We start from the raw sequence: 17299 nt of genomic DNA on the forward strand, positions 1-17299 counted from the left end.
TTTCCTAGCTGACTGACTAGTGAACACAGGGCCTAGTTCTAGTCCTAGCTATCCAGGTGCACCTAGTGAGACCTGTAGTGCTAGGATTTAACCCCAACTTACCTGGCTTTGGTACAACATATATTGGTACATTTTTGTTCTGTGAAAAAATAAGCCGATCACGTACATATGTATCTGCTCTTTTAGACTTTAATAATGTTTTGTTCTTCAACCTGTTCAACGGAGCTGGTCTATCAGAATAATATATTCAGTGAACAGTCATTTTGCGTTGATCGGAGTCTGTCAGCACACCATGACCGTTCATTAAATAATTTGTTCTGACAGACCAGCACCGTTGGAACAGGTTGAAGATCAAGTAGTTGGGAAGATGTACTGAACTGCTTTTCCATGCCAAGGTTGCCCCAAGTGACTGTGTTTGGTTTGAACAGTCACTTGGTGCACCCTTGTCATGGCAGAGCAGTTCAGTGCATCTTCTCACCTATTGGTTTTCCACACATCTCTGTCCTTCTTTGAATGCTATAATGCCAGAGCTATCAATCTGGATGTTATATGGTTAGTATCTGCGCTGCTGTAAAGATGAACGTACGGACATATTGAAGATAAAGAGGACGGCTTATTCTCAACGTGTTTCGAAGTCACTAGGACTTCTTCCTCAGGAGAACTTGAAAGCATCTCCTGAGGAAGAAGTCCTAGTGACTTCGAAACGTGTTGAGAATAAACCATCATCTTTACCTTCAATAAATCTGGACATTCATCTTTACAGCAGCGCGGATACTAACCACATAACTTGCAGATTGATTACCCTGACTCGGTCACGAGCTGACCTAGTGGATCTGCAGCAGCTGTCAAAACTCTGATGAGATTGTAATGCATTTTTCTACAATAAATAGGCGAGTGCAATCTTATTGTACTTTTGAAACTCTCCATCGGATAAGACCCTATTGCGCTTTTATTTTTTCCTGTAGTTGTTCTCTGATCATGCCAGAGCTGTCACTCAAGGAAGAGGGAGCAGATAGATGGAAAACAAGTAGGTGGGAAGGTGCACTGAACTGTTTGTGCACCCTTAGTGTGGCCAGACTCCTTTTAAAGAGGTTTTTCCCATTTATTAACGTGGATACAATTCTTTCCGGTCTAGTTACTGTCATACAAAGGTAGTGAATGCTACTCTGCACATGTGGCGCACTACTCTCCTGTACCAGACAAAGAGCAAAATGGTCACATTACAGTGTTTCGGAGTAAGGATAGTAATGTTACCAATTGTATTTATGAAAAACAAATAAATTATTTAAAAAACAACAATAAACCTTCAAATTCTTTGTTCATCTATTGTACAAAGTTAAAAAATGCGCTGAGTTTTTTTGTGTGAAAAATCTGCTGCATTTAACAGTTCCAGCAAAGTGGAAATCATTTCAAGATAAGTCATGCCCACTGTTTTTTTTAGTGATTTTTTTCCTCAAATTTTAATGGGGAGCGTGAAAAAAAAAGCAAGTATAAAATGTCACATTCGAGTTTTAAGTGCAGAAATAAAAGAAACATTAGGAATGCCATAAAAAAGAAAAATATTAAAAAAGTACAAAAAAGCAGAATAAAAAGAGCAGATTGTTACAGTGTATTTATGGTGAGGACATCGTAGGAAAAAAAATGCAAGGTTTCGGGAATTTGGGAACATGAGCTGATTTGACACATCATTTAGTTTTTTAAATACGGTACTATAAAGCAGAAGGGCTTCTGATAGGCCCAGTGGGAACATAGTTGCCCGTCCTAAGTGTTCGAGTTCACAATCCAAGCTAAGTAAATACCGGTAACTATGAAATTACTGTCAGCCATTACAAAAGGGCACAGAGGAAGTAGCAGGAGGAAATTATTTTTTTTTTTAAATATTGATAATTTGGGGGGAAATTTAAAAAAAAAAAAAGTTTTTTTCAATAGGTCTAAAAGTGTAAAATAATTATTAAACCATTTTAATTCTCCCAAGAAAATTCTTTTGACCATTTATGTACCATATACTGTAAATTCATGTAATGTGGTCGAGGTAAATGTCAGCACACCAGATTCAGGACTTGGGGATCGCTCACACCAATGCATAAATAAATCGGTCCCATTCCCACCCAGGAGAGTGGGGATGATTTTTTTTTCTCACTTGTCATTCGTGTGCTATCCGTATACAATCCGTTGTTTTACTCAGCAGCTATTAATCTCTTACAGGATCATTTACAGTTTTCTATACTATAGAATTGTAATGTGCCCGTAAAAATCGGATGTCATACTGATGGTCCATATGGCAATGCGATTTTTCTCGCGCTGTAACGATGTCAGAGTGAAATCACAGCAGAACACAGCTGAGAAGGAATACTCCAATGTGCCCGGCCTTATTGAATAACGTTGGTCCAGTGTAATGCGATTTTTTATCAGATGGCATTCGTCCGATTTATACTCTAGTGTGAGCGAGTCCTTAAAGGAAGGAAATAAGTTGCCATTGCTGAGTCAACCACTCTCCATAGATCAATTGGAAAGTATAAAGGTCAGTGAGGGATGCGGGTTATTTTAACTCTCGCAGTACGAGCCAAGTGGCAGAAAGCTGATCTATCACATTTTTCTTTTCGATTACTCAGGAGTTATAAACTTAGCAAAACAAATCTACCACAGCATTTTTAAGAACTACTGCAGGAGAAATGGTACTATCATACAGGTTGGGATTTTTTTCAAGCTGCAGGATTAACCTCTTAATGACCTGCAATGTCTTTCTTCTATGGTATGCATGAAAAGGAACCGGTCACGAGAAAAAACGCTATTAACCTACAGTTTTGAGGTTAATCTGCAGGTTAATAGCCTTCTGATCCTGCTCGGCACCTGCACTTATAGCCCTGCTGCCGGGAGGAAATTACCTTTATTCTTCCCAGCATCATTCAGTCATGATTTCAGTCACCGCTCAGTGTTTAGAGAACGGCGGCTGTAACAGCATCCCTGGCACTGACTGACAGCAGCTCAGCATTAGAGGCGGCTGTCAGTGAGTGCCAAGGGTGCAGTTACTATCATTCACAGAGCGATGACGGAACCCGTGCTGGCACCATCTCCATGACTGAAAGTCAAACGCTACCGGGAACAAAAAAGTTAATTTCCTCCCGGCAGTGGGGCTTTCAGTGTGGGTGCTGGGCAGGTTCAGAAAGCTATTAACCTACAAGTTAACCCCATAACTGCAGGCAAATAGAGTTTTTTCATGTTACAGATTCCCTTTAAGGCAGCTTATTGAACAGCAGGATACCGGTAGATTTCCACATTATGAAACTCATGCCCACATGGGATGGCCAATAGTCCCACGATTATGAGGGTAATGCATGAGTTTTACAGCAATACTGTGCACCCATTGATCACTGCATGAGGATATGTTATGGCTGCAGGCACTTGTCACAGATTGGAAACGCTCTAGTACAGCACTGCACTACTGTTATGACCCCAATGGCGAGGGTCTCAGAGGAACGTGGAAGTCTGCAGAATACAAAAATCCAGCTCATAGGGCAGTGGTAACTGGGTTGACCATATATCTACTCCTAACGCCAACACTAGAAGTAGCCGGGGATCATTCCTACGTTGATTCTAGATGACACGCGCCAGCCGGAGAATCTAGCTACCCCTAGTAGAGGAAAACAAAGACCTTTCTTGCCTCCAGAGAAGGGGACCCCAAAGCTGGATAGAAGCCCCCCACAAATAATGACGGTGAGGTAAGAGGAAATGACAAACACAGAAATGAACCAGGTTTAGCACAGAGAGGCCCGCTTACTGATAGCAGAATAAAGAAAGGTAACTTATATGGTCAACAAAAACCCTATCAAAATCCACACTGGAAATTCAAGAACCCCCGAACCGTCTAACGGTCCGGGGGGAGAACACCAGCCCCCTAGAGCTTCCAGCAAAGGTCAGGATATAGATTTGGAACAAGCTGGACAAAAATACAAAACCAAAACAAATAGCAAAAAGCAAAAGGCAGACTTAGCTGATATAACTGGAACCAGGATCAGTAGACAAGAGCACAGCAGACTAGCTCTGATAACTACGTTGCCAGGCATTGAACTGAAGGTCCAGGGAGCTTATATAGCAACACCCCTAACTAACGACCCAGGTGCGGATAAAAGGAATGACAGAAAAACCAGAGTCAAAAAACTAGTAACCACTAGAGGGAGCAAAAAGCAAATTCACAACACACTACCTCCTGATGAAACCGTAGCTGGTGGTGAAACACATGTCGGGGTACTTTTTTTTAATCCCACAGTTATAACAGAATAGATAAAGGTAATACACCATCCTACGCAGTTTTCATCTCATGTTTGCACTTTGTTAAGTGGCTTGCCATTTCCTTACACGGACACATTCTAAATTGGTTCTCTATGTTGTGGCGTCTTCACCTATTATATGCATATTTATTATACGTATATGTCAAGCTCACTTACATAATTTATAGCAGGAATTGTACACTTTATGCTGCTAATATTATACTATTAAATACGGTGAGATATTGGTGTGGGATCTATTTGTCTACACTGTTCTGCGTATGCATCAGTTCACAGATCATTTTTATGATCTAGTGTTTTTTCTTTTTCTGTATATTATACATACATTATATTTAAACTCATTTTTTTTTGTAGATTTAATAAATATTTATACTCCTGATTAGTGTAGATATTGTGGGTGCACAACTATTTAATTCAAGATTTGCTCCAGCCCCAACAGATGGGATCAGAGGTTCCAAGTATTGAAAGGCTTAACCTCTGATGACTGCAGGTGCTGTTGCTACTTTTACACCCCTATAGCTATGGTCAGTTTGCTCCCTAACGCATGTGGGTGTAACTATAGTTGGTGCAGGGTAGTTGCACCTGGAGCTGAAAGGGGAAAAAAGGTCTCAGACAAATATGAGAAGACCAATACTATGAAAAAAATGGTGATTACTGTGGACGGTATTTGAGGTCTTGCATTGGGACCTACAAGTTTTAAGCTACGCCACTGCTAACGCAAGTGAGCAACCAATTCCCTTTGTTCATTTGTCGAACAGCTTGACTTGGAGGAAAGGCATGTCCTTCCATAGTTCAATACAGCATTAAATACAAATTATTCGCATTCTTTTTCCTGCAAGGTTAGCAGCAGAAAAGGGCTAGGTAATGGTGTGATATTATCCACCGTGGATGCACAGGAAAGGGCATAAATGAGATTCTAGGTCATTTTCTCCTCATGCCTAAATACTTGTGGACAAGTTATTATTGGTATTATACATTATCACTGCATGCACACCGTAAATGTTAGGATTTTTCTGTTTAACACCGTGCTTTACATATATAAGTGCTTCTGCCCGCTGCAGCAGAGCTGGAATGGAGCCAAATTTAGAATAATTTCCCTTGGAGTAGAGAAATGAGCATTACACTAATACAACTTAATGAAGTGCCACATGGAGAACATGCTGCTCAATACCATATAACAACCAGACTAAAAGGGGAAAAAAGGCAGAAAATGGCATAAAACAGAAGGCTAAAAGATGGAGCGCTCATCTATCAACTAAAGACCATGCCAAATACAGCACTTGGCACTGGGGACCAGAGACTAATCTACAATGGATGGTTATTGAGATCCCCAAGAATCATGGTATCCACATTCCTCGTATACACGGTATATCCATGACCAATATATCCTTCCTTCATTTTGATAACCGCTATAAGAATTCAATCCATGAGGTCTGCCAGTTTCTTAATCTGTTTAGAAACTTTTTGGGCAGCACCACCTAAAAGCCTCCCAGACACCGGTTAGAGAGGCGACTGTTTGATTTCACCATAAATCTTAATTAAGGAGGGCTCACAAGTACTCAATAGGGTTTAGGTCAGGTGAGGCAGGGACCATGTCATTATTCTGTCATCTTTAAGGCCATTATTGGCAGCCAAGCAATGGAGACTTCAATGCATGTGATCGGGCATTGTCCTGCATAAAAATCATGGTTTTCTTGAAAGAAGCAGACTTTAACTTACGTTACGAGTTGATTTTTAGTCCATTTTCAACCCAAAATAGTCCAACTAGTTCATCTTTAACAATACCAGCACATAGCAGTACTCCCCTCCACCTTGTTTGAATCTGACTCAAAGTGACAGTCTGTGGTCCATTACAGATCCAGCCACTCACCCATCCATCTGGTCCATCAGTAGTCACTTTCATCTCATCAATCCATAAGCCTTTGAAGAATCTGCCTTTAGATATTTCTTGGCCCAGTCTTGATGTTTCACCTACTGTGATGTGTTTAGTGGTGGTCGGGTATCTGTCACTGAGCACTGAACACCTTGTACTTCTGGGCCTCCAGGGAGGTTGCAGTTCTGGAATATGACAGCACTGGAGGATAATGGCTTCCTGGTCGCTGCACGTTTGATTCTTCTCAAACGTTTAGCAGTTAATGTGCGTGGTTTTTTTTTCTCAACATATATTTTGTGATCCTGTTGACCATTTGCAACAAAAACTTTTGATGGTTCTGTGATCATGCCCCAATATCTTAGCAGTTTCAAGAGTGGCTGCATCCCTCTAACACTCAGATTTTTCTGACTCTGAATAGTAAAAAATGTGTCATCGTTTTTTGGCCCATTTTGCCAAGCTGCCTAATAATTCTGCCACCTTGATAAAGGGTGTTGTATCAATAGGCTGCATCCTCCCTCATTACACAAATACACATCACCTGATCTGCTTCATTCAATAAGCATTTAAGCTCGGAGAAAATCTGCATAAAAATGATGACATGCTCAAAATACTCACTTGCCAAATAATTATAAACACAGTGTACGTGTTAAAGAGAAAATGAGCATCAACTCTTGATTCTATACCATAAAAACAGAATGTATCCAATAGCATTAGTTTCCACCGGTGACTTTGATTTTTAAGAGTCTTGACAGCAATACTAGATTAATTTGCAAACTGTCCTAATGGATCTCATTGACTTAAAATGTGAAATTACAGCCCAGGTTTTGGTATCAAAATAAAATAAAAATGTAATCTAAGCACTATTCATGCATCAATATGTAAAGAGCCTTAAAGGGACTGTCTTCAAGGAGGGCATAGCAACAACATAAGTCATTGGTCTCCAACGCAGGTTGTCCAGTGCATTAAATGCAGGGTGATTAATTTTCAATGCTTCACTTTCCCTGAAGCAGCAGTTTAACCCAGGCATGGATTTTTCCCAAGAATCTGTGGAAATAGAAAACTTGGGAACAGTGCAATTTGCCAACTTCACTTACTAATACTAAGAAATGTAACAGTCTGCCCCAATGGGCTAGCTTTCAGTCATTGAGTAAACTCCTTAACCCCTTTACCCCCAAGGGTGGTTTGCACGTTATGGAAATTTTTACAATTCTGACCACTGTCCCTTTATGAGGTTATAACTCTGTCAGAATCACTGGGATCCGTTGAAGCGTTCCAATGTTTTCTCGCGACATATTGTACTTCATGATAGTGGTAAAATTTCTTTGATATTACCTGCGTTTATTTGTGAAAAAAACGGAAATTTGGCGAAAATTTTGAAAATTTTGCAATTTTCCAACTTTGAATTTTTATGCAATTAAATCACAGAGAGATGTCACACAAAATACTTAATAAGTAACATTTCCCACATGTCTACTTTACATCAGCACAATTTTGGAACCAAAATTTTTTTTTGTTAGGGAGTTATAAGGGTTAAAAGTTGACCAGCAATTTCTCATTTTTACAACACCATTTTTTTTTTAGGGACCACATCTCATTTGAAGTCATTTTGAGGGGTCTATATGATAGAAAATACCCAAGTGTGACACCATTCTAAAAACTGCACCCCTCAAGGTGCTCAAAACCACATTCAAGAAGTTTATTAACCCTTCAGGTGTTTCACAGAAATTTTTGGAATGTTTAAATAAAAAATGAACATTTAACTTTTTTTCACAAAAAATTTACTTCAGCTCCAATTTGTTTTATTTTACCAAGGGTAACAGGAGAAAATGGACCGCAAATGTTGTTCTACAATTTGTCCTGAGTACGCCGATACCCCATATGTGGGGGTAAACCACTGTTTGGGCGCATGGCAGAGCTCGGAAGGGAAGGAGCGCCGTTTGACTTTTCAATGCAAAATTGACAGGAATTGAGATGGGACACCATGTTGCGTTTGGAGAGCCACTGATGTGCCTAAACATTGAAACCCCACACAAGTGACACCATTTTGGAAAGTAGACCCCCTAAGGAACTTACCTAGATGTGTGGTGAGCACTTTGACTCACCAAGGGCTTCACAGAAGTTTATAATGCAGAGCCGTAAAAATAAAACAAAAAATTTTTCCCACAAAAATTATATTTTAGCCCCCAGTTTTGTATTTTCCCAAGGGTAACAGGAGAACTTGGACCCCAAAAGTTGTTGTCCAATTTGTCCTGAATACGCTGATACCCCATATGTTGGGGTAAACCCCTGTGTGGGCACACGGGAGAGCTCGGAAGGGAAGGAGCACTGTTTTACTTTTTCAACGCAGAATTGGCTGGAATTGAGATCAGACGCCATGTCGCGTTTGGAGAGCCCCTGATGTGCCTAAACAGTGGAAACCCCCAATTATAACTGAAACCCTAATGCAAACACACCCCTAACCCTAATCCCAACGGTAACCCTAACCACACCTCTAACCCAGACACACCCCTAACCCTAATCCCAACCCTATTCCCAACCGTAAATGTAATCCAAACCCTAACCCTAACTTTAGCCCCAACCCTAACTTTAGCCCAAACCCTAACTGTAGCCTTAACCCTAGCCCCAACCCTAACCCTAGCCCTAACCCTAACCGTAACCCTAACCCTAGCCCTAATGGGAAAATGGAAATAAATACGTTTTTTTTATTTTTTAATTTTTCCCTAACTAAGGGGGTGATGAAGGGGGTTTGATTTACTTTTATAGCGGGTTTTTTAGCGGATTTTTATGATTGGCAGCCGTCACACACTGAAAGACGCTTTTTATTGCAAAAAATATTTTTTGCGTTACCACATTTTGAGAGCTATAATTTTTCCATATTTGAGACCACAGAGGTCTTGTTTTTTGCGGGACGAGTTGACGTTTTTATTGGTAACATTTTCGGGCACGTGACATTTTTTGATCGCTTTTTATTCCGATTTTTGTGAGACAGAATGACCAAAAACCAGCTATTCATTAATTTCTTTTGGGGGAGGCGTTTATACCGTTCCGCGTTTGGTAAAATTGATAAAGCAGTTTTATTCTTCGGGTCAGTACAATTACAGAGATATCTCATTTATATCATTTTTTTATGTTTTGGCGCTTTTATACGATAAAAGCTATTTTATAGAAAAAACAATTATTTTGGCATTGCTTTATTCTGAGGACTATAACTTTTTTATTTTTTTGCTGATGATGCTGTATCGTGGCTCTTTTTTTGCGGGACAAAATGACGCTTTCAGCGGTACCATGGTTATTTATATATGTCTTTTTGATCGCGTTTTATTCCACTTTTTATTCGGCGGTATGATAAAGCGTTGTTTTTTTGCCTCTTTTTCTTACGGTGTTTACTGAAGGGGTTAACTAGTGGGACAGTTTTATAGGTTGGGTCGTTACGGACGCGGCGATACTAAATATGTGTACTTTTATTGTTTTTTGTTTATTATTTAGATAAAGAAATGTATTTATGGGAATAATATATATATTTTTTTTTATTTAGGAATTTTTTTTATTATTTTTTTTTTACACATGTGGACATTTTTTTTTTAAACTTTTTTACTTTGTCCCAGGGGGAAACATCACAGATCGGTGATCTGACAGTTTGCACAGCACTCCGTCAGATCACCGATCTGACTTAGAGCACTGCAGGCTTACCAGTGCCTGCTCTGAGCAGGCACTCGGTAAGCCACCTCCCTCCCTGCAGGACCCGGATGCCGCGGCCATCTTGGATCCGGGACCTGCAGCGGGGAAGGAGGTAGGAGACCCTCGGAGCAACGCGATCACAACGCGTTGCTGCGGGGGTCTCAGGGAAGCCCGCAGGGAGCCCCCTCCCTGCCCGATGCTTCCCTAAACCGCCAGCACACCGCAATCATGTTTGATCGCAGTGTGCCGGGGGTTAATGCGATCCGTGACCGCTCCTGGCACATAGCGCCGGATGTCAGCTGCGATAGGCAGCTGACACCCGGCCGCGCTCCCCCTGTGAGCGCGGCCGATCACGCTGGACGTACTATTCCGTCCTTGGGAAGTAGGGCCCACCCCCCATGGACGGAATAGTACGTCCAATGACAGAAAGGGGTTAAGACAAATGAGAGTGTCAGTATTCTTTAGATATTAGCTTTTTATGCCTCTAACTCTTCCAGCAGGGTTTATTTCACTCATTTCGAGCCTCAAAAGCAGTAAGATAAGTGCTAATAATCAATTATTTATGCATACATAGTACCTGAGCATGCGCAGCTCCTCTACACTTTGTTGTAATGCATATTCGAACACATAGGACTGCCAAGATAAAAGCTGTGTAACTGTTTTTACTCTGCCATGGAAAGATCACCAATGATCATCTTTCCCCAGCAGCAACTTCTTTGCCAAGTTCAGATTAGGAAATAGTGGTTCTTCCCATATTAAAATTGCCATTACATGATATTCTTATCTGGCATCTTGCTTCAGGTCCCAAAGTGTCTCCAGAAGGTATGAATCTCTTGTAGTACCTCTCTAAGCTCTCCTTTCACATTTTCAATCTATTAAGTTCAAATGTCCACAGCACTCCTACTTCTAGATGGCTCTTCAGATGCTGATCTACTTTAACACTGGGTACAACACAACACTTCACTTCGACTACTTCAGTCCCACCTCATTTACAAAATCTCCCTAAATCAACTGCTCCACACAATATAAGAAGAAACACAATATAATAACATGGTATCTCCCATGCTGGGATGGTTGATAACTACAACATACACTCACCATTATGACATCCTAATCTGCATCGTGTTGTGGATGGCTATGGCCCTAAAAGAAAACCACCACCACCTCTGACGGGCTAAACGGAGGTCCAGTGGATAGAACTTAGGCCTTACAACGCTGAAGTCCTGGGTTTTAATCCCACCAAAGACAATATCTACAAGGACTTTGTATGTTCTCCCCATGTTTGGGTGGGTTTCCTCCGGGTACTCCACAGTTTCTTCCCACACTTCAAAAACATACTGACAGAGATGTGGTCAGTGATGATGATGTCTAGAACTTTGTAGAGTTGCTGGCACTATATAAGCGAGTTAAATAAAAAAACAGATCTACATACCTTACAAACCCTTTGGGTAAACATGGATGAATAAAGAAAACCTAAATGCTGAACTTATTTTTTTCTCTAAAACAGCTGATCCTTGGTGACTAGAGAGGACAAACCTTTCTTGTTTTTAGGAATGGATCATTCACACGCCTCAAGTCTACCACCAGGCCCAGGGAAATGGTTTTCAATAAGCATATTGGAATTACTGGTTACCTTTTTGCTTCCTCTAGGTGACATAAATACTCATAAGCAATATTTTGTCGTCTTCTCTCATCCATTTCCTCCGCTGAAAGCCTTTCATCATCCACGATTGCTGAAAGCAAGAAGAAAAGAAAAAGTCAAACCACACATAATTACAGGACTGACCACTATAAAAGAAAAACAGACCCTACTTAATAAATGGACTGTATATTTACATAGTTACTTCTGCCAATTACATAATCATTTCAAAGCCTCAAGGGAATGATGTGGAGTTTTCCTGCTCGGACTTGGATTTGGCCGCCTGTTTGGCTTTATATTAAACACTTCCTTTTGCGTGTTTAAGTTTTGTCTTCTGCTGGTTACTGTTTTGTCTTGCTGGGGAAAACTCTATAATGCTCAGCCAATCCTAAAGGCTGGAATAACAAAAGGTAAAAGTGTAGCCAGATGTGCACGGGGAGTATGTTCATAAATGCCAGACAGTGATGGAATTTTCCAAAATCTTTTTTCAGCAGATCCATAGTGTCACATATAGCAAGACATAATTCATGACAACAAGCTATTTTAACCCATACCACCAGCAAACCAAGCCAGATATTTATTAAAAAAAAAAAAGATGTAGTGATGTTAACCTTAGCCATCTGAATTTTTTGAGCAAAGACACCCAAACCTGATCATTAGAATATAGCATATTTCTCTTTTGAAATGGCATACTGACTCTTATACATCAAATAGAAAACTGGTGTATGATGCTTTGAAAAGTAGCAATTTTTTTGGTCAACCCTGTGTTGCGCAAAAAAAAAAAAAATCTGACTTTTGCCATTTTCACGGTCAAAATACATGGAGCTTCGGTGCGGCAGGGGCGTGATTTCACAGTTCATGTACTGTAAATCATGATGAGCTGTGCAGTTCCTTGCGCCAAACCCTGACTGGAATAAGATTTGTTATGGGGCACACATCATTTGTTAGTCATTCTTAATTCATTAAAAGGCTTCTGCTTCTTCTTGAATCTGAAGCATTTGACTTCACCAAGAATCATTATCAAGACAAGAGTGAAAATTGCTGATCTTGATGAACTGGGGTCATAGTGTTTTAATCTCAAATTACAAAAACATTGGCTTTCTATGAAGTTTGCCCTAGTGTATTTATATGTGTAGTGTGTAACTGCACAAGTGTTTAGAGTGGATGTGTGTGTTGGGGAAATTAGACTATAAAGGCCGAGTCAAACATAACGATATCGTTAACGATATCGTTGCAACGTCACGCTTTTGGTGACGTAGCAACGATCCCGCTAACGATCTCGTTATGTGTGACAGCGACCAACAATCAGGCCCCTGCTGGGAGATCGTTGGTCGATGGGAATGATCAGGAACTTTTTTTGGTCGCTGATCACCCGCTGTCATCGCTGGATCGGCGTGTGTGACGCCGATCCAGCGATGTGTTCACTTGTAACCAGGGTAAATATCGGCGCAGGGCCGCGCTTAGTAACCCGATATTTACCCTGGTTACCATTGTAGAAGTAAAAAAAAAAAAAACAGTACATACTCACATCCTGATGTCTGTCACGCCCCCCGGCGTCCACAGGGTTAAAACTGCTTTCGGCAGGAGCGCTGCTAATATGCACGCGCTGCTGCCGAGAGCTTTCCTGCACTGACTGTCAGCGCCGGCCGTAAAGCAGAGCACAGCGGTGACGTCACCGCTGTTACTGCCGGCGCTGACACATTCAGTGCAGGGAAGCTCTCGGCAGCAGTGCGTGCATAGCAGCGCTCCTGCCGAAAGCAGTTTTAACCCTGTGGACACCGGCGGGGGACGTGACAGACATCAGAATGTGAGTATGTAGTGTTTTTTTTTTTTACTTTTACAATGGTAACCAGGGTAAATATCGGGTTACTAAGCGCGGCCCTGCACTTAGTAACCCAATGTTTACCCTGGTTACCCGGGTGCTGCAGGGGGACTTCGGCATAGTTGAAGACAGTTTTAACGATGCTGAAGTCGTTCCCCTGATCGTTGGTCGCTGGAGAGAGCTGTCTGTGTGACAGCTCCCCAGCGACCACACAACGACTTACCAACGATCACGGCCAGGTCGTATCGCTGGTCGTGATCGTTGGTAAGTCGTTTAGTGTAACGGTACCTTAAGGCCTATATGACAGATAATGGCTTATGTGAGTCCTCTTTAACAAAGCAGAAGAATATATTGTTGCCGCTATACCAGGGGTCCCTAATCTGTGGCTTGGGAGCTACACGTGTCCCACGGGCCCATGATGCGTTGTTTGCTGCTCTCTGCCAACTTGGTGCATTAGCACAAGGTCTAACACACAGCTATGAACAGAAGGTCTCCAGGTGGTGACTTTTGTGAGTTGCCTTGTTCAGATAAGAAGTTGTAGATGTGCACATACAGGCTGGGGATAAATATGGTAAGATAGAGATAGGAAGATACTATTAGTTAGAGGGGTGTTGAAGCCGGATGCGACAATTTGATGGGATTGTTTCATGAAAGGAGTTGGGGTCAAAGTACGGAACCCCTGGGTGTAAGTATACGGCCTGTAAGGGAGAGTTGCAAACAGTTCTGTCGGGAAGATTTGGCTGTTATTATACTGGTAATAGAAGCTCAGGGGGACACAATGGCTGGAGATGATGGGCGCACTGGATATGGCTCGGGACCATTTCTCAAAATTGAATGTTCTGCTCAAAGTAAGAAAGGTTGGGGACTAGTGATGAGCGAGCATGCTCGGATATGGCGTTGTCCGAGTATGCTCGAGTACTAATTGAGCATCTCTGTGTGCTCAAATACTATGCTCGAGCCGCCGCAGTTGCATGTCTCACAGCTGTTCGACAACTGCAACAAATGTAGGGATTGCCTAACAAATAGGTAAACCCTGCATGTGTTGCAACTCTCAAACAGCCGTGAGACATGGAGCTGCAGCCTTGTGAGCACGGCGAAAAGCTCAATTAGCACTCGAGCATGCTCGGATAACACCATATCCAAGCACGCTCGCTCATCACTACTGGGGACCACTGCTCTATACTATACAAGCAAAGAAAATGTAGTGGATGTGAAATTAAACAATTACGGTAGGTACGGTATGTTCCAATGAGATGGATACAGGCATACAACATCATGTGGTTAAGATTTTTACGAAATCTCATCCAGGCATTGTAGAGAAAATCGCATATCAATTTATGCTGCAAATTTACCATTTTGTAACATAGAGCCTAATCTATGTTGAAGTGCTGTGTCTGGTGTCTTTGGGGTCCGTCATGCGACAGATCCATTCCAGGCTTTTATTACAGGTTTCTGTTCCTAATACGGAATACAAAAACAGAATTCCCAAGGCTGATGTGAACGGAGCCTAAAAACAAAATATTATTCATCTGGCCCCTGCAGCTATATAATAATTCTCAAATATAATTGGGAATGTTGCCTGAAAAATCATCAACAGAAAATCTTCTAAATGACCTCAGGACATGGACCTTTTAGGAGTTAAATAAAGAAAAGTCATTGTTTTTGATTGTACATTGTTTTTTTTCCTGAGAAATTATTGATGTATTTCTACATTTGTATCCAGTAGAGCTCCTTAACAGCACTTAACACAATGTGTTGGCCAAAAGTCAAGAAAAACAACAAAGGAACTGATGCCCTCTGTTCTCAGATGAAGCGCCCTCGTTAGCCACTGTACATTCAATACACAGGCAGAGCAAATAGGATATGCATAAGTGGAGCGAATGTAAAAGATTTACCATCACAAACATAAAATCCCAAACAAACAAAAAAGTGCAGTCCTCTACAGGAGCATACATAGAAATCATGGGGCCCCATAGCAGAAGTTCTAATTGGGCCACCCTAAAAAAAAATATATATACACACACACATATATATATATATACACTCACCGGCCACTTTATTAGGTACACCATGCTAGTAACGGGTTGGACCCCCTTTTGCCTTCAGAACTGCCTCAATTCTTCGTGGCATAGATTCAACAAGGTGCTGGAAGCATTCCTCAGAGATTTTGGTCCATATTGACATGATGGCATCACACAGTTGCCGCACATTTGTCGGCTGCACATCCCAAAGATGCTCCATACAAGGCAGGATGGATCCATGCTTTCATGTTGTTTACGCCAAATTCTGACCCTACCATCCGAATGTCGCAGCAGAAATCGAGACTCATCAGACCAAGCAACGTTTTTCCAATCTTCTACTGTCCAATTTCGATGAGCTTGTGCAAATTGTAGCCTCAGTTTCCTGTTCTTAGCTGAAAGGAGTGGTACCCGGTGTGGTCTTCTGCTGCTGTAGCCCATCTGCCTCAAAGTTTGACGCACTGTGCATTCAGAGATGCTCTTAGGCCTACCTTGGTTGTAACGGGTGGCGATTTGAGTCACTGTTGCCTTTCTATCAGCTCGAACCAGTCTGCCCATTCTCCTCTGACCTCTGGCATCAACAAGGCATTTTCGCGCACAGAACTGCCGCTCACTGGATTTTTTTTCTTTTTCGGACCATTCTCTGTAAACCCTAGAGATGGTTGTGCGTGAAAATCCCAGTAGATCAGCAGTTTCTGAAATACTCAGACCAGCCCTTCTGGCACCAACAACCATGCCACGTTCAAAGGCACTCAAATAACCTTTCTTCCCCATACTGATGCTCGGTTTGAACTGCAGGAGATTGTCTTGACCATGTCTACATGCCTAAATGCACTGAGTTGCCGCCATGTGATTGGCTGATTAGAAATTAAGTGTTAACAAGAAGTTGGACAGGTGTACCTAATAAAGTGGCCAGTGAGTGTATATGTATGTATATATATATATATATATATATATATATATATATATATATATATATATATATATATATATATATATATATATATATATTTGGTGGGGTCACAGAAGAGCACCTCACACAACTCTGCAATCTTTACAAACTAATTTTCCTCCTACTATAGCCCTAGATTCCCCTACCACTGAACCCAAAAGTGCCCCTTAGGCTACTTTCACACTTCCGCGTCACAATCCGTCTATTTTTTGAGAATGCAGGATCCTGCAAAAAAATTTACAGGATCCTGCATTTTCCCATAGACTTGTATTAGCGGCGGATTGTGACGGATGGCCATCAGTTTCATCCGTCGTGAACTGGATCCGTCGTAAAATAGCGGTCCGACGTGCAGAGAAAACGTTCAGAGGAAAGTTTTTTGTGCACGTCGGAAAATCGGTTAGCGACGCATCCTGCGCTGCCCATCGTCGGCAACAATGGAAGGCTCCGTCGCTGAGCTGACCGTCACACACACGAATCCAGCGACGGATCCAGTTTTTCCCTTCTGAGCATGCCCGAGAGGATTTTCAAGTCTGGGAAAATCAATCTCTCTCTCGTCCCCGTACAACGGATCCGTCATTACACTGGATAGGTCGCACATGTTTTTACCTATTTTCTTGATGTCCGTCGATACGTCATTTTACTGCACCACGATGTACCCCACAAAAAGAAAGTGTGAAAGTAGCCTAATTACACAGCATGATACCCCCATAGTGAATTCCTCCACAGTAAATTCCACATGCACAGTATGATGACCCTACAAGTACACCTGCCATAAAGGGTTTGTCTGGTCCAAATCGCTAAGTCTGTAGTCACTCCGTGTGACGGCAGACTTATGGCTCCCCCCAGTAGACGCACTGTGCGCTGTGGGGATTCGGAGATTTCTGAGCAGGGACGGGAGACTATGTATGGTGACCCTAACAGTATGATCCCAAAACTGACCCCCACACAGCCCTCCATACATTATAATGGCCCCCCATCTCTTCACACTGTATAATGGCATTCTGAAGCACCGCATACCTCAGCGCAGCTAT

At 41.8% G+C, this 17299-nt stretch overlaps 1 protein-coding gene across 2 annotated transcripts in view; it reads right to left on the reverse strand.

Annotated features, from left to right (window-relative positions):
* The window catches only part of IQGAP2 (IQ motif containing GTPase activating protein 2), a 398264-nt gene that overhangs the window by 264394 nt on the left and 116571 nt on the right, over positions 1–17299 (reverse strand). For both annotated transcript variants that reach the window (XM_077287309.1, XM_077287298.1), the window contains exon 2: positions 11471–11570. In XM_077287309.1, coding sequence (XP_077143424.1) covers positions 11471–11570 — 100 coding nt within the window. The remainder of the gene's footprint in view (positions 1–11470; positions 11571–17299) is intronic.

This window comes from Ranitomeya variabilis, chromosome 1, assembly GCF_051348905.1.
Source record: "Ranitomeya variabilis isolate aRanVar5 chromosome 1, aRanVar5.hap1, whole genome shotgun sequence".
In the NCBI taxonomy this organism is placed as follows: domain Eukaryota; kingdom Metazoa; phylum Chordata; class Amphibia; order Anura; family Dendrobatidae; genus Ranitomeya; species Ranitomeya variabilis.